This window comes from Anomaloglossus baeobatrachus, chromosome 11 (genome assembly GCF_048569485.1).
Source record: "Anomaloglossus baeobatrachus isolate aAnoBae1 chromosome 11, aAnoBae1.hap1, whole genome shotgun sequence".
Classification (NCBI taxonomy): domain Eukaryota; kingdom Metazoa; phylum Chordata; class Amphibia; order Anura; family Aromobatidae; genus Anomaloglossus; species Anomaloglossus baeobatrachus.
Window position 1 is genome coordinate 10,398,131 of NC_134363.1, and position 24,776 is coordinate 10,422,906.

Consider the following 24,776-nt stretch of genomic DNA (forward strand, 5'->3'; position numbering starts at 1 on the left):
TGTAACTGCCATAGGATAGAGAGGAAGCTCTGTACCTCTGTAACTGCCATAGGATAGAGAAGAAGCTCTGTACCTCTGTAACTGACATAGGATAGAGAGGAAGCTCTGTACCTCTGTAACTGACATAGGATAGAGAGGAAGCTCTGTACCTCTGTAACTGCCATAGGATAGAGAAGAAGCTCTGTATCTCTGTAACTGACATAGGATACAGAGGAAGCTCTGTATCTCTGTAACTGACATAGGATAGAGAGGAAGCTCTGTACCTCTGTAACTGACATAGGATAGAGAGGAGGCTCTGTACCTCTGTAACTGACATAGGATAGAGAGGAAGCTCTGTACCTCTGTAACTGACATAGGATAGAGAGGAAGCTCTGTACCTCTGTAACTGACATAGGATAGAGAGGAAGCTCTGTACCTCTGTAACTGCCATATGATAAAGAGGAGGCTCTGTACCTCTGTAATTGACATAGGATAGAGAGGAAGCTCTGTACCTCTGTAACTGCAATTGCATAGAGAGGAAACTCTGTACCTCTGTAACCCAAAATTGGGCAAAAAACATCTCATGATAGAGGGTTTTGAATGAAATTTTAAAATCTTTCACGCAGGTTAATGACGAGGTGACAAATTTGCCAGCAAGTCTTGCGGAAGGTAAAATCAGAGTAACTCGCAATGGACTGACGGGAACGGTGGAGACTAAATCTGGTGTGACCGCCACTTTTGACTGGAACTGGCGCAGTTCAGTATCCGTACCCAGCAGCTACTACAATGTTGTGTCTGGTCTCTGTGGAAACTTCAATCAAGATCCAAACGACGATCAAAAATCACCCAATGGAACCCTAGTCAACAATACCGTAGACTGGGCATCTTCATGGAAAGTCAACGATCGAGATCCATTCTGCTTTGACTCTTGTCCAGGGCAATGTCCAACGTGTGAAGAGAGCAAGAAGAAACTCTATGGGGGAGATGACAATTGTGGCCTCATGTTGAAAAAAGATGGACCTTTCCGAGACTGTATCTCCAAAGTTAGTCCGGACAACTTTTTCGATGGTTGTCTCTATGATGTCTGTACCAATGACGGAGCTAAACTTATCCTTTGTCAAGCTCTGGAGTCATATGCAAGTACATGCATGAGTCAAGGAATAAGGATCTATGACTGGAGAACGTCCTCCAATTGCCGTAAGTACTACTTAAATTGAACCCCTTTAAGTTTTTCAGTTTTTAGATGTTACTTATTTTAGCCCATCTTGATTCCGTCTTTTGTTTTGTTCTTTTGTAGCAAAAATATGTGAAGATCCAAACAGTCACTACAATGCATGTGGAAATGCTTGTCCAGCAAGTTGCGCCGACAAAGGTTCTGCTGCAAAGTGCACAAAACCATGTATGGAAACATGTGAGTGTAATACGAACATGGTCCTCAGTGGTGACAATTGTGTTCCCACCACAAGCTGCGGATGTCAACATAATGGAAAATATTATGATCCTCAGCAGACCTGGTACAATGAAAACTGCAATGTACAATGTAAATGTGACCCAGACCTGGCCCAGGTGGTCTGCAAGTCATCCAGATGTAAAGACGGCGAGGCGTGTAGCATTGTCAATGGGATACGAGGCTGCAATCCTACCGGCGGGTCTTCCATCTGCATAGCCTCCGGTGATCCTCATTACACCACATTTGATAAAAAGAAAGTGGACTTTATGGGCACTTGTATCTACCAACTGGTAGGAGTAACTCAACCATCATTGACCCAGTTCTCGATCAAGGTTAAGAATGAGCAACGTGGTAACAAAGCCGTGTCCTTCACCAAAGATGTGATATTGGAGGTCTATGACACAACAGTAACCATGAGTAAAGACTATCCGAAAAAAATCAAGGTAAAACATGTAATTTTTTAAAAAATTATAAGTCAAAATATTGGGATTTCATTCCAAAATAGAAAGGGTCACTCTATGTAGCACATGACGGGACCGTTGTACTTTAAGAAGAACCATTGGTCATAATCGGCCAGTAGGCTTATTTCACCCCTGTACTGGTTGGAAAAGGAAGCTGTCACAATTTTTGACTTATCGTGGCAAAAACCAAGCCTGGCAACTAGGAAAATAGTATCAAATTTCCAATGGTTTTGGATATTTGGTTGGATCAAGCAAAATTAGTGCTATGGTATGGGGATAAATGTTATGGTCACCGGGCGAGCTCAGATGTTACTGGACCCACTGGGCCACAACACACAGAGAAAACCAAGAGTGGCTTGACTATGGACCTGAGACTGGTCTTCTCCAGAGCTCCTGATAGGGAAGGTGATTCGCTGCAGGTATTGGTCTAAGTGCCACTCGGGAAGACTGGGGTCATGTTTGCTGGCCCCAGGGGGACAGGAGCAACAGTCTCTCGAATAGGGTTGCGCCAGCAGCTGTTGTAGAGATTCCGTCCAAGATGGATGGATGGATGGATGGATGGATGGATGCAGCAACTGGTGACGATCCTTCAAGGTAGCAGGTATTGTGATAGGTGGCTGGTGTGGCGGCTTGCAACAAGAGGAAGGGATACGGCAGCAGCCCTCTGTATTGCAAACAGATATCAGCAACTGAACTAGCACTATGAATAAACGGCAGCAGTGCTGTGCTAAGGAACCTGACTGTCAAGCTACCGCTAGGGGGCGCTGGGACTCAGGTAGAAAGAGAACTCCTGAGTGCAGTTAGACAGAAGCCCAATAGAGGTCGCTATTACAAGAGCAAGGATAGTTGATCAGTCAGGGTCTATGCCGGGATGTCATGTCTGTACCGAGGAGAAAGCAAGCCAAAGTCAAAGAACAGAGCCGAGGTCAGATACTGGGAGAGAAAGTAAGCACAGGGGAGGGAGTGGAGGACATAGAACAGGACCGGAGTCCGGAGGACATTGAGGAACGGAGGTAAGGTCGGGAAGAAGGGGCGGAGGTCAGGACAGGCTGGGGAAATAGAGGTCAGGTCACGTTGGGGAATAGGAGGAAAGGTCAGGACGGGCAAGGGGAACGGAGGTCACAGAGAACTTCTCTCAAGAGCAGTACACGCAGCGGAGCTGGAAATATTACTGGTGGCATCCCGAAGGTAGCAGCACCATGATATGGTGGTGAAACCCCTAGAACGAGGCCAGAACAAACAGGCCCCTCCCAATGGACCTAAACCCCGGAGGCATGATACATGCACCGGCTCAGGAACAGCAGAGACATGCATGAATCATGACACTGACTGTAGCAATTAATCAAAGTCTAACTCATTTCCCTGGCAACTCTAAAAGGGCAGAGTTGCCTTAAATACCTGCAGCCTCTCAACTGACCAGGGAGGCACATCCAGATTAGGAGGACGCCAGCCCTTTAGGAAAGGGGGCATGGCCATGGGTGCACCCTACGGGTAGAGGCCTGGAGCCTGTCAGGAGTACAGACGCTCTGTGAGGCTGCAGCATGGGACGGGGATGGAACCACCGCCGCAGGACACCTTCACAGGTGAGGGAAACAACGTCCTCATTGGGGAAGGGGAGTAGTACCATGCGAGGATGCCGGCATGAGCGTTACAATATATAACTGGAGGTTCATATCAACTTGTGGAGGGTGCTCTGTAACATTATTGGAATGGATAGGTTATTGGTGTCACTTATGTAACCTTATCATGTGTTTTCAATAGGTTGATGGACGCTTTGTGGCCTTACCCTACATTTTTAAGTCCAAAAAGCTTGTGGCCTTCATATCCGGAACCCATACAGTTATCCAAGCAATTTTTGGCCTGACATTAAGTTATGATGGTTGGAGCTATGCTACTGTAAGGCTGCCAAACACCTACAAAGGAGCTGTCAATGGTTTATGTGGAAACAACAATGGAGACCCTGAAGATGATTTCCTCCTACGAGATGGAGGAAGAGCCAAAAATCCAGACGAATTTGGAAAGCACTGGAAGGTGCAAGAAGTAAAAGGATGTGAAGATGTATGTCAGGATTGTCCAAAGTGTAAAGAGACTGATAAAGAGTTTTACAAGAGTGACCAGTATTGTGGCCTTCTCATCAAACCCGATGGACCCTTCAGCCAATGCCATAAGTCTATCGATCCAGCTTCTTTCTTTGATGACTGTGTATTCGATGCGTGCGCCTACAAGGGTCACCAGTCCGTTGTCTGTGACAACATCGCAGCATATGTTTCACAATGTCAGACAAATGGGTCCATGGTCAAAGAGTGGAGGATGCCAACTTTCTGCCGTAAGTTGTCTTTCCTAGTGGATAACCAACACTCTTGATAAGAATTATAGTCATGAATTTCCTAATAATTTGTATGTATATCAGAATGGATTTTCTGTATTTATTAAAGTCAATTTTTTTCTATTCAGAACTCTCCTGCCCTCCAAATAGTCATTACAACCTCCTTGGAGATGGATGTCCCGTCACTTGTTTGGGTCTAACATCTCCACCGACTTGTGATAAGTCCTTCACTGAAGGCTGCTACTGTGATGATGGCTTCGTGCTGAGTGGAGATGACTGTGTGCCTATTGCAGAGTGCGGCTGCTCCTATCAAGATGTCTACTACAAGACCGGTCAAGAATTCTTCAAAGACGATCTCTGCCAGAAGAAATGTACTTGTGGGAACAACGGCATCACCACCTGCCAGGACCACAGCTGTGGTCCCAATCAAGCATGCAAAGTAGTAGATGGTGTCCTGGGCTGTAATGTCAAAGAGTGGGGTCAGTGTATAGCATGGGGAGATCCTCACTATATCAACTTCGATAATGTCTACTATGACATGCAAGGCCTCTGTCAATACACCCTTGTCAGGGTGAAAAAAGCCAACTTTGAGGTGGCAGTGGAAAATGAGCCATATGGAAATGTTGCCGTTACCAAATCAGTCACAGTGACCATCGGAGACCATGTCATACACCTGGGGAGAGGAGGAACCTGGACCATAGAGGTTGGTGCAACCATTACACTGATAACATCACCATTTCGTGATCATCTTTGACTGTTCTCTCCAACTAGGTGGATTTATATTTAGAAAAAAAAACATTTTTAAGGTTACATTTTTGTTTTTTTTCTTTAATTCTTAGGTCAATGGAGAGCGGTACAATGTCCCTTGTAAATCACAAAAATGGGGATACTGGATAAACCAGGAAGGGAATAATGTGATTCTCCAGACCACGCATGGCTTTACGGTATTATTCGACCAACAGTATTTTGTATCAGTCTGGGTACCCAGCTCATTTACTGGACAAACCGAAGGCCTGTGTGGCAACTACAATAAGAACTCAGGCGATGACTTCCGTCTTCCTAATGGCACCATCGTCACTGATTTCTCCTCATTTGCTGAGTCCTGGACAGTAGGAAAACATGGATCGACCTGCAGAGGATGTTCTGGAAGTCAATGTCCAACTTGTAGTGAAGCTGCAACCACCGAAGCCAATTCTCCCACCAAATGTGGAATAATTTCAGACCCTCAAGGTCCATTTAAGGACTGTCATGCCTTGGTGCCTCCAGAAAGATATGGCAAGAGTTGTGTATTTGATGTTTGTGCTGGACGTGGTGGCCAAGAAGCCCTATGTGCTAATCTACAGGCCTACACAGCATTGTGCCAAGAAAAAGGTGTCAAACTTCAACCTTGGAGAGACATTGCCAACTGCCGTAAGTCAAGTGTAATGCTCATTTTCCGAAATTAGAATTGCTATAAGTTTTTGATATTTTCCTGGTAAATCCCAGAAATGTGATCCTTATCACTAATTATTGTCCACAATTGCTTTGTGCCTCAGGAGGCACAGTTTGCGTCGTAATAGAGTCAACTATGCTATTGGTTTTGATTTAGGACAAATGGTTGAACTTCTAACTTTTCGCCAATATTGGGCTTAAATCTTTTATCTTTGATCTACTCTCACAATAACTATGGGATAACCTGGACTCTCAAGCTGTCCCTCAAGCTCGGTGACCCTATGTTATCCATAATCTCAGGGATACTCCTGATGGTGGAAAGGCCTGAGTCCCCATCATCAGTCTTGATTCCTCCTCCGCTGTCCCACCAAGCTAAGGGGCCCTATGCTAGCCTTAATCTCAAGGATACTCCTGATGATGGAGAGGTCTGAGTCCCTATCACCAGTCCTGATTCCTCCTCCGCTGTCTCACCAAGCTAAGTGGCCCTATACTATCCCTAATCTCAAAAATACTCCTCATGGTGGAGAGGCCTGAGTCCCCATCACCAGTCCTGATTCATCCTCTACTGTCCCACCAAGCTAAGTGGCCCTATGCTATCCATAATTTCAGGGATACTCCTGATGGTGGAGAGGTCTGAGTCTCCATCACCAGTCCTGATTCATCCTCCACTGTCCCACCAAGCTAAGTGGCTCTATGCTATCCATAATCTCATGGATACTCCTGATGGGGGAGAGGTCTGAGTCACCTTCCTGGCCCTGCTCCTGATCAGTCCTAATCGGATTCACCCTTCCCCCAGGGAGGGACGGGACAGGAGTGTGATGAAAGCCTCAGACAAAGACAGACAAGGGAAAACTGCCACATAGCACGCACACAAAGGTAAAGACATAAGAGGTTCAGGAGGAAAAACAAGACCAGGAAGGAAGCTACAAAACAACAGGGGTAAACTTCACAACCACACCAAGCAATGAGCACAATGTTCATCAGTAAGTCTAGGACACCACACCTAACAGACCAACATAAAATAAACTATAGCTGGCATGGGTGGAAGGTTTCAACCAGCATAAATAGGAGGGGACATTATTTTGTTATAAATGACTATGACTGAGCACACAGCAGGTTGATGCCCGAGTCTGCCTCTGTTGATCCCTGACACCAGAGAAACCATCGGGCAAAGTGTCAGAATCTACAATCTGAACAGTGCCCAACACAGCGATAACAGTTTGAAAGGTTTGTGCAAAACTCCATGTGACATCTACACCCCGATTTAATAATCTTCCATGCGCGTAGAGAAGATGAATACATTTATAAATGTTTCTTAAGTTCCTCTTGCTTTAATACTTGTATGACAAAGCTTCTTCAATGATATATTTTGTCTTCTCCTTTCAGCATTCACATGTCAAGCCAACAGTCACTACTCTCCATGCACCCAAACCTGTGGCGCCACTTGCTATAGCCTCATTGCTCCAACTACTTGCACTGACCAATGTTTTGAGGGATGTGAGTGTGACCCTGGATATGCATTTGATGGGAACAACTGTGTGACAATAGACCATTGCGGATGTTTGCATAATGGAAGGTATCTGAAGGTGAGATGACACTAGATGACGGCTGGTGAACCGGAAGGACAGAAAGATCTAAAACATTACATCTTGTGTATTATACAATACGTTTTACTACTTTTTAGGCAAATGAAAGCGTACAAAATGAGGACTGCAGTGACGAGTGCACTTGTGATCCTAAGTTGGGGGTAACCTGTCATAAACGGTCTTGTGCCACAGATGAGAAATGTCAACTCTTGGATGGGGTGAGGTCTTGCGTCAGCACAGGTAAGTGCAATGAAGTCGTAGGAATGGTTGACTTGATGCATGATGGATTGTTAGATGTTCTGGTCCATCATCACATGTCCTACATGAGAATAGTTGGTACAATGAGGTCATTTTCTAGATTCTATAGCTAAGTCATCTAACTTTCGACTTCCATATTTTGTTTTACATAATTCCAGATCCTTGCAAGTCTAAGTCATGTCGTTGGAAGGAGACCTGTAAAGTTCAAGATGACAAAGCAGTGTGTTTCCCGAATTACGATGGCCTGTGCTGGGCATGGGGAGATCCTCATTTCCACACCTTTGATGGGAAGGACTTCAGCTTTCATGGCACCTGCAGCTACGTCCTTGCTAAATACTCTGGGAAGGATCCCACCCTGGAACCATTCGAGATCGTCATAAAGAATGATAATAGGGGAAGCCAAGTCGCTTCGTTTGTCAGGAGGATGGAAGTTACTATTTATGACATCGTACTCAGTGTTCAAGTTGGAGAGTTCCCCAAAATGCGAGTAAGAGTCTTAAATTATTTACTATGGATGATTTGATGGCTTCTCCTTTTTTCCTTCAGCCTCCAACAGATAATTTCAGTGATATCACTCAAAAGTCTGCCTCATTGGGGTGCACATATAAGAACTTTCACAGCCCCGTTGAGACAACCTCTCGAGTGATGACTTCCCATCAGAAACTAGACATAGCATGGTGAAACCATCAGAAGAAACACCACGAGAAGCACAGTGTTAGTTAAGATAGTTTTCATTTACCCTTGTGCCTATTTGTGGGGGTTTTATTACTGGGTTTCTGGCCCGCCCTAAGATTGGGGAGGAGTAGTACCAGGGCTCGGTCAGGAAACAGGGTCAAGCTGGGGGCTTGAACCTGGCAACCATCAAGCCTAACCTCAAGATAAGGAACAATGCAGATGTCAAGCTACCACTAGGGAACGCGCAGGGACTCAGATAGGAAAAGAACACTTGAGTGTGGTTAGAGAGAAGCCCACTAGAGGTCGCAAACACAGGAGCAGGCATAGTCGATCAGTCAGGGTCTATGCCGGGATGTCTCGTCTGTACAGAGGAGGAACCAAGCCAGAGTCAAGGAACAGAGCCGAGGTCGGATACCAGGAGAGCAAGTAAGCACAGGGTAGGGAGTGGAGGACACGGAACAGGACAGAAGACAGGAGAACAGGGAGGTATGAAGGTCAGGTTGGGTAACAGGGATGGATGTCAGGATGGACAAGAACAATGAGGCTCAGGACAGGCTGGAGAGATGGAGGTCAGATCAGGTCGGGGGAATGGAGGTCAGGACAGGACGGGCAGGAGGGAAGGAGGGTTGGTCAGGTAAAAGGAACGAAGGTCAGGACAAACAGTACCTGTTAGCAGAATGAAAACAGAGAGCCTCTCAAGGGAATAGCGCATGCAGCAGAGCCGGAAATATTACTGGCGGCATCCCAGAGGCAGCAGCACCAAAATATGGCAGCGTGACCCCCAGAATGAGGCCAGAACGAACAGGCCCCTCCCAAGAGACCTAAACCCCGGAGGCAGGATACATGCACTGGCTCGGGGATGGCAGATCCATGCATGAATCATGAAAGCAGGGGGCCTAGTCTTAGGGTCAGCCTAGAAGCCCCTGTTCTATCGGTAGATACCCCGTGACAGTAACCCCCTTTACAGAATAGTTCCAGGTAGAATCTAATTTATGGGAACTGTGGACCCATAATAATCACATTTCAATATTAGGTGGTCAAGCTCCATCATCATTGCTCACTGAACTCTTCATTCTTCACACAGGTTAACGATGAGTTGACCAACTTGCCGGTGAGTCTAGCTGATGGAAAACTGAATGTCCACCGTAGTGGATTGACGGCTATTATTGAAGCTGCATGTGGGATGACCGCAACATTCGACTGGAATTGGCATGCCAAGGTAAAAATTCCCAGCAGTTACCACAATGCTGTGTCTGGTCTCTGTGGAAATTTCAATGAAGATCCAAATGACGAACAAAAATTACCCAATGGATCCCTGGTCAACTCCACCGAAGATTGGGCGTCTTCATGGAAAGTCTACGATCGTGATCCATTCTGCTTTCACTCTTGTCAAGGCCATTGTCCGACCTGTGATGAAAACAAAAAGAAACTCTACGGAGGAAATGATTATTGTGGCATGCTATTCAAAAAAGATGGACCCTTCCGAAATTGCATCCCCGAAATCATTCCGAATAAGTTCTTTGATGCTTGTCTTTTTGATGTCTGTATAAATGATGGATCGAGAAGTATTCTGTGTCAAACCCTGGAGACATATGCAAGTACTTGTCTGGCCCAAGCAACTAAGATCTTCGACTGGAGAACACCTTCAAACTGTCGTAAGTTCTTGTTTTTTCTTTACAATCTTCCGTATTGACTCGGGAGACAGTTTTCTTTCCGATAGGGCCACTTTCTAATTTAAAGTGAAGCTCGCTTTCCAGCTTTCCTGTGTAGACTGGTGCAGTGTCATCTCAACCAAATCAGCAGAGAATAAAGTCAACAGCATCCTCTGATTATTTTTTAAGGGAAAGGTTAACTGAGTAATTTCATTATCATTAGAGGATTGGGTCAGCCTAATCACCTCATTGTCATCACCAGAGTCACAAAGGTTAGCAGTCTTTATTTTTAGAGGACAGAATCAGACCAGTCTTCTCATTGGTGGATAGAGTAGACAGTGTCATCTTTTTATTATTAGAGGATAAAATCAGCATGAAATTATTAGATGACAGAGTCACCATAATCTTCCCATTATCATTAAAGGATAGAATCAGCAGTATGATCTCTTTATTATTAGAGGATAGATACAGCAGAGTCATCTCAATAGAGGACAGAGTGAGCAGTGTAATTTCTTTATCATTAGAGGGCAGGGTCAGTAGAGTCATCTCATTCTCATCTGAAGAAAGAGTCAGTAGAGTCATCTCTTTATCATTAGAGGATAATGACAGTAGATTCATCTTATTAGAGGACAGGGTCAGTAGAGTCAATTTTTTAGAGTCAGAAGAGTAATCTTTTTATCATTAGAGGATAAAGTCAGCAGAGTCTTCTCATTAGAGGATAGAGTCAGCAGAGTCATCTCATTAGATGACAGAGTAAGCAGAATAATTTATTTATCATTCAAGGGCAGGGTCAGTACAATGTTGAGTCAGCGGAGTCATCTCTTTATCACTAGAGGATAGAGTCAGGAGAATCATCTCACTAGAGGATAGAGTTAGCAGAATCATCTCCTTAGAAGATAGAGTCAGCAGAGTCATCTCATTAGAGGTTAGAGTCAGCAGAGTTATCTCAATAGAGGAGAGAGTCAGCAGAGTCATCTCATTAGAGGATAGAGTCAGCAGAGTTATCTCATTAGAGGGTAGAGTCAGCAGAGTTATCTCATTAGAGGGTAGAGTCAGCAGAGTTATCTCATTAGAGGGTAGATTCAGCAGAGTTATCTCAATAGAGGGGAGAGTCAGCGTAATCATCTTATTAGAGGATAGAGTCAGCAGAGTAATCTCATTAGAGGATAAAGTCAGCATCATCATCTTATTAGAGGATAGAGTCAGTAGAGTCATCTTATTAGAGGATAGAGTCAGCAAAATCATCTTATTAGAGGATAGAGTCAGCAGAGTTATCTCATTAGAGGATAGAGTCAGCAGAGTTATCTCAATAGAGGGGAGAATCAGTAGAGTTATCTCATTAGAGGATAGAGGCAGCAGAGTCATCTTATTAGAGGATAGAGGTAGCAGAGTTATATCATTAGAGGATAGAGTCAGCAGAGTTGTCTCATTAGAGGATAGAGTCAGTAGAGTCATCTCATTAGAGGATAGAGTCAGCAGAGTTATCTCATTAGAGGATAGAGTCAGCAGAGTTATCTCAATAGAGGGGAGAGTCAGTAGAGTTATCTCATTAGAGGATAGAGTCAGCAGAGTCATCTCATTAGAGGATAGAGTCAGCAGAGTGATCTCATTAGAGGATAGAGTCAGCAGAGTTATCTCATTGGAGGATAGAGTCAGCAGAGTTATCTCATTGGAGGATAGAGTCAGCAGAGTTGTCTCATTAGAGGATAGAGTCAGCAGAGTGATCTCATTAGAGGATAGAGTCAGCAGAATTATCTCATTAGAGGAGTCAGCAGAGTTATCTCATTAGAGGATAGAGGCAGCAGAGTTGTCCCATTAGTGATGTCCTTTGTGTCCCTGTGTCCTCCCAGCTCAGGCACCAGACATAGCGCAGATTTCCTGGAAAGCTCCTCTTCTCTGCAGCATTGTATCTCCGTTAATTAGACTTTCTTTGTGTTTCAGCTAAGCTGTGCGAGGATAAGAACAGCCACTATAACGCGTGTGGCAATGCGTGTCCTGCCAGCTGCTCGGACAGGAATGCTCCCGCGCTCTGCACCAAGCCCTGCATAGAGACCTGTGAGTGCAACGAGCGCATGCTCCTCAGCGGGAATAGTTGTGTCCCCATCTCCAGCTGCGGATGTCAATACAATGGCCGCTATTACGAGCCTAAAGAAACCTGGTCCAATGAGCAGTGCACCGTCCTCTGCACTTGTGACCCGATCCTTGGACTAATGAACTGTCAAGACACCAGTTGTAAAAATGGCGAGACGTGCATGGTGGTCAATGGGAAACGTGGCTGCCACCCCACTGAGTATTCCACGTGTGTGGTTTCTGGGGATCCCCATTATAAAACATTTGATGGCAGAAGATTCCCCTATATGGGAAGCTGCATATACCAGCTGGTGAAGATGACGTCCAACCATTCATCCCTGGTCCAGTTCCAAATCATCGTAGAGAATGATCACAGAGGTAACAAAGCCGTGTCCTTCACCAAGGAAGTGACGCTGACGGTCTACAACGTGACCGTGACCATGAGCAAAGACCACCCGCAACAGATCAAGGTACGGGGGAAAGCGTGACCATAGAGGCATACAAAGGGAAGATAAAGGGATAGATGGACAGATAGCAGGCGGACAGCAGATCAAGGTACGGGGGAAAGCGTGACCATAGAGGCATACAGGGGGAAGATAAAGGGATAGATGGACAGATAGCAGGCGAACAGCAGATCAAGGAACGGGGGAAAGTGTGACCATAGAGGCATACAGGGGGAAGATAAAGGGATAGATGGACAGATAGCAGGCGGACAGCAGATCAAGGAACGGGGGAAAGCGTGACCATAGAGGCATACAGGGGGAAGATAAAGGGATAGATGGACAGATAGCAGGCGGACAGCAGATCAAGGTACGGGGGAAAGCGTGACCATAGAGGCATACAGGGGGAAGATAAAGGGATAGATGGACAGATAGCAGGCGGACAGCAGATCAAGGAACGGGGGAAAGCGTGACCATAGAGGCATACAGGGGTAAGATAAAGGGATAGATGGACAGATAGCAGGCGGACAGCAGATCAAGGTACGGGGGAAAGCGTGACCATAGAGGCATACAGGGGGAAGATAAAGGGATAGATGGACAGATAGCAGGCGAACAGCAGATCAAGGAACGGGGGAAAGTGTGACCATAGAGGCATACAGGGGGAAGATAAAGGGATAGATGGACAGATAGCAGGCGGACAGCAGATCAAGGAACGGGGGAAAGCGTGACCATAGAGGCATACAGGGGGAAGATAAAGGGATAGATGGACAGATAGCAGGCGGACAGCAGATCAAGGTACGGGGGAAAGCGTGACCATAGAGGCATACAGGGGGAAGATAAAGGGATAGATGGACAGATAGCAGGCGGACGACAGATCAAGGTACGGGGGAAAGCGTGACCATAGAGACATACAGGGGGAAGATAAAGGGATAGATGGACAGATAGCAGGCGGACAGCAGATCAAGGTACGGGGGAAAGCGTGACCATAGAGGCATACAGGGGTCAGATAAAGGGATAGATGGACAGATAGCAGGCGGACGACAGATCAAGGTACGGGGGAAAGCGTGACCATAGAGACAAACAAAGGGAAGATAAAGGGATAGATGGACAGATAGCAGGCGGACAGCAGATCAAGGTACGGGGGAAAGCGTGACCATAGAGGCATACAGGGGGAAGATAAAGGGATAGATGGACAGATAGCAGGCGGACAGCAGATCAAGGTACGGGGGAAAGCGTGACCATAGAGGCATACAGGGGTCAGATAAAGGGATAGATGGACAGATAGCAGGCGGACAGCAGATCAAGGTACGGGGGAAAGCGTGACCATAGAGGCATACAGGGGGAAGATAAAGGGATAGATGGACAGATAGCAGGCAGACGACAGATCAAGGTACGGGGGAAAGCGTGACCATAGAGACATACAAAGGGAAGATAAAGGGATAGATGGACAGATAGCAGGCGGACAGCAGATCAAGGTACGGGGGAAAGCGTGACCATAGAGGCATACAAAGGGAAGATAAAGGGATAGATGGACAGATAGCAGGCGGACAGCAGATCAAGGTACGGGGGAAAGCGTGACCATAGAGGCATACAGGGGTATGATAAAGGGATAGATGGACAGATAGCAGGCGGACGACAGATCAAGGTACGGGGGAAAGCGTGACCATAGAGGCATACAGGGGTCAGATAAAGGGATAGATGGACAGATAGCAGGCGGACGACAGATCAAGGTACGGGGAAAGCGTGACCATAGAGACATACAAAGGGAAGATAAAGGGATAGATGGACAGATAGCAGGCGGACAGCAGATCAAGGTACGGAGGAAAGCGTGACCATAGAGGCATACAGGGGGAAGATAAAGGGATAGATGGACAGATAGCAGGTGGGCAGCAGATCAAGGTACGGGGGAAAGCGTGACCATAGAGGCATACAGGGGGAAGATAAAGGGATAGATGGACAGATAGCAGGCGGACAACAGATCAAGGTACGGGGGAAAGCGTGACCATAGAGGCATACAGGGGGAAGATAAAGGGATAGATGGACAGATAGCAGGCGAACAGCAGATCAAGGAACGGGGGAAAGCGTGACCATAGAGGCATACAAAGGGAAGATAAAGGGATAGATGGACAGATAGCAGGCGGACAGCAGATCAAGGTACGGGGGAAAGCGTGACCATAGAGGCATACAGGGGGAAGATAAAGGGATAGATGGACAGATAGCAGGTGGACAGCAGATCAAGGTACGGGGGAAAGCGTGACCATAGAGGCATACAGGGGTAAGATAAAGGGATAGATGGACAGATAGCAGGCGGACAGCAGATCAAGGTACGGGGGAAAGCGTGACCATAGAGGCATACAGGGGGAAGATAAAGGGATAGATGGACAGATAGCAGGCAGACGACAGATCAAGGTACGGGGGAAAGCGTGACCATAGAGGCATACAGGGGGAAGATAAAGGGATAGATGGACAGATAGCAGGCGGACAACAGATCAAGGAACGGGGGAAAGCGTGACCATAGAGGCATACAGGGGGAAGATAAAGGGATAGATGGACAGATAGCAGGCGGACAGCAGATCAAGGAACGGGGGAAAGCGTGACCATAGAGGCATACAGGGGGAAGATAAAGGGATAGATGGACAGATAGCAGGCGGATGACATAGATAGATGAATGTTTTATAAATATGAGAAAGTGAGAAACAGATGAAAATTGTATAAGAAAGAGGAAAGAAGCAAGGAAAAAAGACAAAGAAAGAAGGAAAAAGGGAAAGAGAGAAATAAAGTGAGTAAAAAGAAAAGAAAGAAAGAAAGGAAGAACGAAAGAAAGAAGAGAGTGAGAAAGAAAGAGAAAAAAATGTATAAGAAAGAGGAAGGAAGGAAAAATGGAAAGAGAAAGAAAGAGAAAGAAAGAAAGAAAGAAAGAAGGAAAAAAGGAAAGAGAAAGAAATAAAGTGAGAAAGAAGGAAAGAAAGTGAGAAAGGAAGAAAGAAAGAAAGAGTGAGAAAGAGAGGGAGAGAAAGAGAAAGAAAGAGAAAAAAATGTATAAGAAAGAGGAAGGAAGGAAGGAAGGGAAAATGGAAAGAGAAAGAAATAAAGTGAGAAAGAAGGAAAGAAAGTGAGAAAGAAAGAAAGAAAGAAAGAGAGAAAGAAAGAGAGTGAGAAAGAAAGGGAGAGAAAGAGAGAAAAAATGTATAAGAAAGAGGAAGGAAGGAAGGAAAAATGGAAAGAGAAAGAGAGAGAAAGAAAGAGAGTGAGAGAAAAAGAGTGAGAGAAAGAAAGAAAAAAAATGTAGAAGAAAGAGGAAGGAAGGAACGAAGGAAAGAAGGAAAAATGGAAAGAGAAAGAAAGAAAGAAAGAGAAAGAAAGAGAAAGAAAAAGAGAAACAAAGAGAAAGAGAAAAAAATTATAAGAAAGAGGAAAGGAAAGAAGGAAAAATGGAAAGAGAAAGAATGAAACAAAAGAGAAAGAGAGAGAAAGAAAGAGAGAGAAAGAGAGAAACAAATGTACAAGAAGGAAGAAAGAAAGAAAGAAAGAAAGAAAGAAAGAAAGAAAGAAAGAAAGAAAGAGAGAAAAAAGTAACTGAGAAAAAGAATAGGAAAGTAAGAGAAAAATAGACAGTAGAGAAAGAAAGCAACAAAGAAAGGATGCATGAAAGGAAGGTGGAAAGGAAGGAGAGAAGAAAGGAAACAGAGAAGGATGGATGGACAGAAGAATTGAAGGAAAGAATGATGAAGGTGTAATGACCAGAGGTCCTATTAAGATCCAGTGAGTCACAGACCGAGACTGAGGCAGAAATGAACAACAGTATTTTACTGAAATGGGGATCAAATTACGGTGAAATGAAGAATATGATAAGCTCAAAATCCCCTTAAAAACATTACCATTAATAATTTCACACACTAAGCGCTAGCCGAAAATCAATGCACCGATCTCAGAGATCCCAGTATATGTAAATCACATTTGGGACCCGGAACAAATTTACCTACACGTTAAACTTATCAAACTGGAAAGACGATGTAAATTAGGTGAGGGTGGTCTGATGGGACCTCTGAGATGGCGCACTGAGTATAACTTATCACAGATAATAATGCAATACACTAAATTAATGATGACTATACACTTATCACAGGGATACCCGGGTATCTCACAACCTATGGTACCATTAAACTCCAATGTAACTTTACACCGGTGTGTTTCCGCATGGGCTGCAGCAAGTCCAGAAAAATAAAAATAAAAATAAAACTTTGGTGCCAAAAATAAGTACTTATTGCAAAAAAAGAAAAAGAAAACAAAGTTTGGCAGCTATCAGCCAATGCCAGAGTCACCTGTCCAGCACTTTAATTCTGTAGCCTCAGGACGCAGTCTGGGGATCACTCCTTTCCAGGGCTTGTCAGAATCCTTCCAATGGGGATGACACCGGACGCCGTCTCTCTTATCGCAGTCACTCACGGCCTTACTGGAGATCAATCACTTGCTCTGTCAGGGAGGGAAACATCTCCTCAGCTTCTCTTTCAGTTGGACCCAGGTCCGCACAAGTGGATCGCTTATCACACAGTGATGTGGTATTGTCTTCCCAATTTCTGTTTCCCTTCACTCTCCTCAGATGCTGTCACTGGCTCTGTTCACCAACAAGTCTCTTGGTCACCAACCGGGGCTTACAACCAACTTTTTTTAAGGCCCATATTGCTTCACCTACTTTGTTTTCAAAACCCGTTGCCATGGACACCAAACTCCCTCTCCGCATTTCCTGGATCTCCACAACTACTTCCTGTTTATCGCTCAGACAGACAGGCAGACTCTGCAGGGTCCTAATGCTCGCCCTGTATTGTCATAGTTCACTCTCTTACATGCCACCCCACTAGAGGTTGGCGTCCTCGACATACCTCCCCACTCAAAATCATCCTGTGCGTAGCGCTGAGGGGCTATTCTTGCCGTAGGTCGAGTGGTTCTCCGAAGGTCCTTCCCAATGGATTCTGTCCCCGAAGGGGCAGGAGTCCCTTCAGAAGTGTCATCAGAGGAAAGGCGTGACGCTGCCCCCTCTTGAAGTGCGACACCCCGTGACCCATTATTCATGTCAGGTGGCTGACTCAAGCCCTCACCCTCGGAAGGACATACCGCCGGCTCAACACTCTTTCCACACAGGTGCAGATCATTCACAGGGGGCAGATAAACAGGTGCAGAGGAGGGCTCATCATCAAACTCAAAAACATCAGGAGTACCTGACCCTTGGGACACAGCCTCTGGTTCCGTAGAAACGGGAGCCACGTCCTCAAACCAGCACCGTTGTAGCATGTTACGGTGAAGATTACGAGTGAGCCCCCCTGCCCCCACGGGCTCGACCTCATAAACTGGAATCTCAGGGTTTACTCGTCTCTTTATCAGGTATGGGGTCGCCTCCCATCGATCGGCCAGTTTCCCTGTCGGTCGTTTGACCCTCACCAACACTCTATCCCCTGGGGAGAAAGGTTCCGTCTGTACAGGCCTCGTGTCCCTATGAGACACCTGATTGAGTCTATTACCCACCACCTGATGCACCACTTTCAGTCACCGCTGGTGTTCCCGAACCCATTCAGATGCAGTCCGAGGGGAATCAGAGGAGGGATCGGGCATGTTCAAATCTTCAATATCCCTCCCGGGTCTCCCAAACATCAACATGTGTGGCGAATAGCCCGTAGTGCTATGCAATCGATTGTTGTAGGCCCACATTAGTTCAGGGAGGTACTCAGGCCAGTGGCCCTGCTGCCCTTCCTCTAATGTTCTCATCATCTGTATCAAGGTACGATTGAAACGCTCACAGGCCCCATTTCCTTGGGGATGGTAAGGTGTCGTTCTTGAATGTGCTATGCCATACAGCCGGCGCAGCTCTTCCATTAGTGTCCCCTGGAAACATGCCCCCTGGTCTGAGTGTATCCTTTGCGAACACCCAAACACTTGGAGAAAATGACGACACACAGCCTTAGCCGCCGATTCCGCTGTCTGATCTCTTGTCGGCACTGCCACAGCATATTTAGTGAAGTGGTCTGTCATTACCAAGCAATAGGAGCACCCAGACGTCGAGTATCCTATCAGGACATAATCAATCATGAGCAATTCCAAGGGGGCAGACGTTTTAATGGTTTGAGTAGGGGCCCGCTGCTCAGGACTCTTACTGAGCCCACAGACCCGACATTGCCGATATGCCTCCGCTACCATCCCTCCCAAGTCAGGGCAATAGAGGATTCGCTGTAACCACTGGAGTGTCTTTTCATTACCAAAGTGGGCTCCTTTCTCATGTGCCGGGCAACCATCGGACCCATCCCTACAGGGATTACCAGTTGGTACCGGTGTTGCAGCTCAGATGGCAGATACACCTTACGATACAAAAGATCCTGTTCCACACACAACTTATCTCACTGTCGCAATAGTTTAATTCCTTCTGCGGATAGTTGGGCCTTGTCCTCTGCACTCGGCCAAACCCCATTTTGTACCCAGGTGCGCACTCGCGAGATGTCTGGACACTCGTTCTGATCTTTTGCCCAATCTGATGGCGTTTTTCCCAGGACACACGGCATCCCTGATGCCACCCCACTTGAATGTACCACACTGCGGAAAATAGGTACCTGCCCCAAGTCAGGGGTCTCTGTGTCCTCGAGCTGGTCATCAATGCTTTCTCCCCTAAATCCAAGGGGTACCCTCGACAATGCGTCCGCATTACCGTTTTCTCGCCCCGAGCGAAACTTAATCTGATAATTAAACTTAGGAAGGCGAGCGACCCATCGCTGCTCCAACGCTCCTAGTTTCGCATTCTCTAAATAAGCAAGAGGGTTATTATCGGTCATGACCAACACCTCAGCTCCCGTTAGATACTCAGCAAAGCGCTCCGTCATTGCCCACACCAGGGCTAACAGCTCTAGGCGAAACGAACTATAATTAGCCGGATTGCGCTCAGTGTCCCTTAAAGACCTGCTGCCATAGGCAATGACCCGCTCCCGGCCATCCTGAATTTGGGCCAGTACCGCCCCCAACCCGTGAAGACTACCGTCAGTGTACAACAGGAAAGGGGTATCAAACCTGGCATATGCCAACAAAGGGGCACTCGTTAGGGCGGCTTTCACCTCGTCAAATGCCTTTTGCTGCTGAGGCCCCCATTGGATAGGGCGGTTGCGAGGACCCAGCGCCGTCCCTCTTAAAAGTTCATTCAGGGGACCCACTACTTGTGAAAACCTGGGCACAAATCGTCGATAGTACCCTGCCAATCCCAAGAAAGCCCGCACCTCCCGTAGAGTCTGAGGAGGTGCCCACCCCTGTACCGCTAAGATCTTACTGACTGAGGGTAACACCCCGTCGGGAGTCACCACATGGCCTAGATACTCTATGCGACTCTTGAACAGTTGACATTTCTTTGGTTTTATCTTTAAGCCATGGCGACTGAGACGTTGGAGCACTTGGCACAACTTCTCAAGATGGTCTTCAAATGACGTTCCGAACACCACGATGTCATCTAGATATATCAATACCGATTCAAAATTCAGGTCGCCTAAACAGTGTTCCATAAGGCGTTGAAAGGTCCCCGGGGCATTACTGAGCCCGAACGGCATCCGGTTGAATTCATAGAGCCCCATTGGCATAACAAATGCTGTCTTTGCCCGATCTTTCTCAGCCATTGGTACCTGCCAATATCCACTCGCCAAGTCCAACGTTGAAAAGTATTTGGCCCGTCCTAATGCAGACAGGGACTCCTCAATCCGAGGCAACGGGTATGCGTCTCGCACAGTGTGCGCGTTTAATTTCCGATAATCCACACAAAATCGGAGGGTCCCATCCTTCTTTCGGACAAGGACAACGGGGGCAGCCCAGGGACTTTGGCTCTCTCGTATTACTTGATTGTCGAGCATACTGGCGACCATGCCCTTCACCTCTTGATAAAGTGTCGGGGGAATCTGACGATAACGTTCTCTAATGGGAGGGGTGTCCCCCGTGGGAATCTCATGCTCAATCATCGGTGAGCACCCGAAGTCTTCTGCATGTCGCGAGAAGGTCTCTTCATGTTCCCACACGACCCTCTCCAACTGTTCTAGTTGCACAGAAGTCAGTTCCTCCCGATCTACTCCCATCTGATCCATGATCACACGACCATTCCATTCTTTGGTAGGGGATTCAGGCCCTGATACTTCGACCGCATATGTCCAGGATGACTGTGGGTCTGGCCGCAATTCAAACACCGCTTTGTCAGGCATCTTCCCCTCTGGCACGAACAGTTCAGCTAGGATGGTCCCAGCAGGAATGGTAATAGCCTCCTCCAACACGTTAATGCATCTGACTGGCACCCGTCCATTCTTCACAATCGTCAGAGACCGGGCCACATGCACCTTGGCACAAGAGGACTTCTCTGGGGCTGGCTCAAGTAATACCTCAAGTCCATTCAGCCTCTGCGCCGCCCCCACTGGCAACATCAAGAGTTCCTCCTGTCGGGGCGCCAGTGAAATCGTGGTCCGTGATGGCACTCGGACAAGGCCCACCCGGCCCCCAGGGACTGCACTTTTCAGCAGATCACAGTTCAGCACTAGGCGGTGTAACATTCTCTGTGTCGGTCGGTGACCTGTAGCACGAGTCCAGTAACGGTGTCCCTCACGGGCATACATCTGATGATTTAGATCTCGCAGAATGTTCATTCCTAGTGTCACTTCCATCCCTCTTCTAGGGGGGTGGTCCACCAGCACTACCCCTTTCTGACCCAGCTCTTGACCAAACATTTTCAGTCTCATCCACATGATCCCTTTCACCGTCAGCTGGCCATTGTTAGTGGCAGTAAGTCTTATCATTCGACCATCTTCGGGAACCACTAGTTGACTGAAGTATTTCTCGAAAACTTCTAGAGGCATAATGGTACATTCAGATCCAGTATCAACCAAGCAATTCATCTTCCGTCCTTCAAATTCTGCTTCTAAGACTGGACTCCATGTAAACAAATCTTGCTCATTCCGTTGGGGGCTTTGTGAGGGGGGGGACGCTGCGAATTGCCCCCTCAAGGCAGCGGCTGGGAGTTTAACGTCGGCGGAGGAGTCTCGGGGACTGTGGACATCCGGCAGTATCGTGAGATGTGTCCCCGGCGGCCGCACCTCCAGCAGGTGACTGCTCCCCGGGGACGGGGGCTTGAGTCATTCAAAGAGGGCGGTCCGGCTGTCAGTGGAATCACCATCCCAGAGGGTGTAGCTGGTGGCCTCTCCAGGGGAGTAGTGGACGACCCAGCTCTGATTTTAGACACTTCCAGCTTTAGCTCCTTCAACTCAGCACGCAGAGCTTGTACAACATCTACCAGTCCTTCCGCTCCTGACAATTGCATTTTGCCTCCCTCCAGCCGTGTACTGTCCACAGCCCCTTGAACTACCAGAGTGGACTCTGCCTCCCTTTCCACAGCGGCCTGGTAAATCTGCCAGAAAGATATTTCTGGCGTAGCCCGGGCCACCTCATACAGTTTATCCCGAAGGAGCCTGTTAGCTAACCCTGTGATGAATTGGTCCTGGAGCAAGTGGTCTACCTCCCGGAACGCTCCCAGGGCCCCTGGGTCTAGTCGCTGCACTTCATTTAATGTTTCCTGTAGCATATTAGAGTACTGCATCAGAGACTCACTTTCCTTTTGAGGGCGGTTAAAGAAAAATAATCGAAGCTGGGTCACACGGGCCCAGCCTCCAGAACTCCCCTCTAACAGTACCAAAATTTTCTCTAACGTACTTCTCTCAGCCTCAGGTCGTACCATCACCGTCCGCCTAGCGTCGCCTTCTAGTGCGTTCAATGCCAGTTCTGCTTGTAATGCGGGAGTCAGATTACACATCCGCAGAATACTCTGGCCCTCTCTGCCCAATCCTGCAACGCCATATTATGCCCGTCGTATTTCGGCATGTGCTGGAGTAAAGCTCCTACCGGTACATGCCCTCCCACATTCGCCGCGGCTGCCAAAAGACCCGCACCCAGCAGCGGGGCTGCTGATGCGGTGGGATCATTTCTTCCCTCGCCGCCTCCGTCCATGACAAACACTGGATCCTGCTGACTACGCCAAAAATGTAATGACCAGAGGTCCTATTAAGATCCAGTGAGTCACAGACCGAGACTGAGGCAGAAATGAACAACAGTATTTTACTGAAATGGGGATCAAATTACGGTGAAATGTAGAATATAATAAGCTCAAAATCCCCTTAAAAACATTACCATTAATAATTTCACACACTAAGCGCTAGCCGAAAATCAATGCACCGATCTCAGAGATCCCAGTATATGTAAATCACATTTGGGACCCGGAACAAATTTACCTACACGTTAAACTTATCAAACTGGAAAGACGATGTAAATTAGGTGAGGGTGGTCTGATGGGACCTCTGAGATGGCGCACTGAGTATAACTTATCACAGATAATAATACAATACACTAAATTAACAATGACTATACACTTATCACAGGGATACCCGGGTATCTCACAACCTATGGTACCATTAAACTCCAGTGTAACTTTACACCGGTGTGTTTCCGCATGGGCTGCAGCAAGTCCAGAAAAATAAAAATAAAAATAAAACTTTGGCGCCAAAAATAAGTACTTATTGCAAAAAGAAAACAAAGTTTGGCAGCTATCAGCCAATGCCAGAGTCACCTGTCCAGCACTTTAATTCTGTAGCCTCAGGACGCAGTCTGGGGATCACTCCTTTCCAGGGCTTGTCAGTATCCTTCCAATGGGGATGACACCGGACGCCGTCTCTCTTATCGCAGTCACTCACGGCCTTACTGGACATCAATCACTTGCTCTGTCAGGGAGGGAAACATCTCCTCAGCTTCTCCTCAGATGCTCTTTCAGTTGGACCCAGGTCCGCACAACTGGATCGCTTATCACACAGTGATGTGGTATTGTCTCCGCAATTTCTGTTTCCCTTCACTCTCCTCAGATACTGTCACTGGCTCTGTTCACCAACAAGTCTCTTGGTCACCAACCGGGGCTTACAACCAACTTTTTTTAAGGCCCATATTGCTTCACCTACACGTTTTCAAAACCCGTTGCCATGGACACCAAACTCCCTCTCCGCATTTCCTGGATCTCCACAACTACTTCCTGTTTATTGCTCAGACAGACAGGCAGACTCTGCAGGGTCCTAATGCTCGCCCTGTATTGTCATAGTTCACTCTCTTACAAAGGAAAGAAGGATGGAGGAAAGGAAGGGAAGAAGAATGGAGGGAAGAAAGGATGGAAGGAAGAAAGGAAAGAAGGATGCAGGGAAGGAAGGATGGAGGGAAGGAAGGAAGCAAGGAAGGGAGGGAGTAAAGAAGGAAAGAAGAATAGAGAGAAGGAAGGAAGAATGGAGGGAAGGAAGCAAAGAAGGATGGAGGGAAGGAACAAAGAATGTAGGAAAGGAAGGAAGAATAGATGGAAGGAAAGAAGAAAGCATGGAGGGAATGAAGGAAGGAAGGAAGTAAAGAAGGATTAATGGAAGGAAGGAAAAAAGGATGGAGGGAAGGAAAGACGGAAGTAAAGGAAAGAAGAATAGAGGAAAGGAAGGAAGAATGGAGGGAATGAAGGAAGGAAGGAAGGGAGGAAGAATACAGGGAAGGAAGGAAAAATAGAGAAAGTGAGAAGAAGAGAGAAAAGTTTAAGAAATAAAGAAAAAGAAAATGAGGGGTTTAGAGAAAGAAAGAGAGGACACAAAAAAGGAAGAAGAGAGGAAAGGAAGGAAGGGAGGGAGAAAACAATATATTAAGAATGTAAGTAAGAGAAAAAGAGAGTGTTGAGAAAGAAATCAAGAAAGAGAGGACTCAAGAAAGGGAGGAGGGAAGGAAGGAGAGAAGAAAAAATAGATATTCGTTCTAATACTTTATCCTTTAACTTTCAAATCTAATTGCCATATTTTTGCCTTAGGTTAATGGCCTCCTCACAAACCTGCCGTACTACCACTACAACGAGGCGGCAGTGCTGATCACCGCCTACAGTTCTGGATCTTCTGTGACTATAAAGACTGGCTTTGAGCTCAGTATGACGTACGATGGGTGGAATCACCTGCGTGTGGTGATGCCCAGCACCTACAAAGGAGCAGTCAGTGGTCTGTGTGGTAACAACAATGGTGACCCGTCTGACGATTTCTCAACTAGTGATGGCAGTATAGTGAAAAGTGCAGAGGAACTTGGAGAACACTGGAAGGTTGGAGATGTGGACGGATGTGCAGGAGAATGCTCAGATTGTCCCAAGTGCAATGAGGCTGACAAAGAAGTCTACAGGAAGGACAAGTATTGTGGGCTTCTCATCAAACCCGATGGACCCTTCAGTCAATGCCATGAGTCTATCGATCCAACTCCATTCTTGGAGGATTGTCTATTTGATGCTTGTGCTTACAAGGGTCACCAGTCTGTGGTCTGTGCCAGTCTTTCTAGTTATGTCTCTGAATGTCAAAGAAACGGTTCTCTTGTCAAGGAATGGAGGACGCCAACCTTCTGCAGT

General features: G+C 46.8%; 1 protein-coding gene across 1 annotated transcript in view; it reads left to right on the forward strand.

Moving 5' to 3' along the window:
* The window catches only part of LOC142256561 (IgGFc-binding protein-like), a 112,202-nt gene that overhangs the window by 62,374 nt on the left and 25,052 nt on the right, over positions 1–24,776 (forward strand). Inside the window, exons 22-32 of the mRNA XM_075328320.1 lie at positions 606–1,176; positions 1,277–1,872; positions 3,652–4,216; positions 4,345–4,919; positions 5,056–5,626; positions 7,034–7,233; positions 7,332–7,473; positions 7,650–7,978; positions 9,251–9,821; positions 11,760–12,358; positions 24,201–24,774. Of these exons, the coding sequence (XP_075184435.1) occupies positions 606–1,176; positions 1,277–1,872; positions 3,652–4,216; positions 4,345–4,919; positions 5,056–5,626; positions 7,034–7,233; positions 7,332–7,473; positions 7,650–7,978; positions 9,251–9,821; positions 11,760–12,358; positions 24,201–24,774 (5,293 nt within the window). The remainder of the gene's footprint in view (positions 1–605; positions 1,177–1,276; positions 1,873–3,651; positions 4,217–4,344; positions 4,920–5,055; positions 5,627–7,033; positions 7,234–7,331; positions 7,474–7,649; positions 7,979–9,250; positions 9,822–11,759; positions 12,359–24,200; positions 24,775–24,776) is intronic.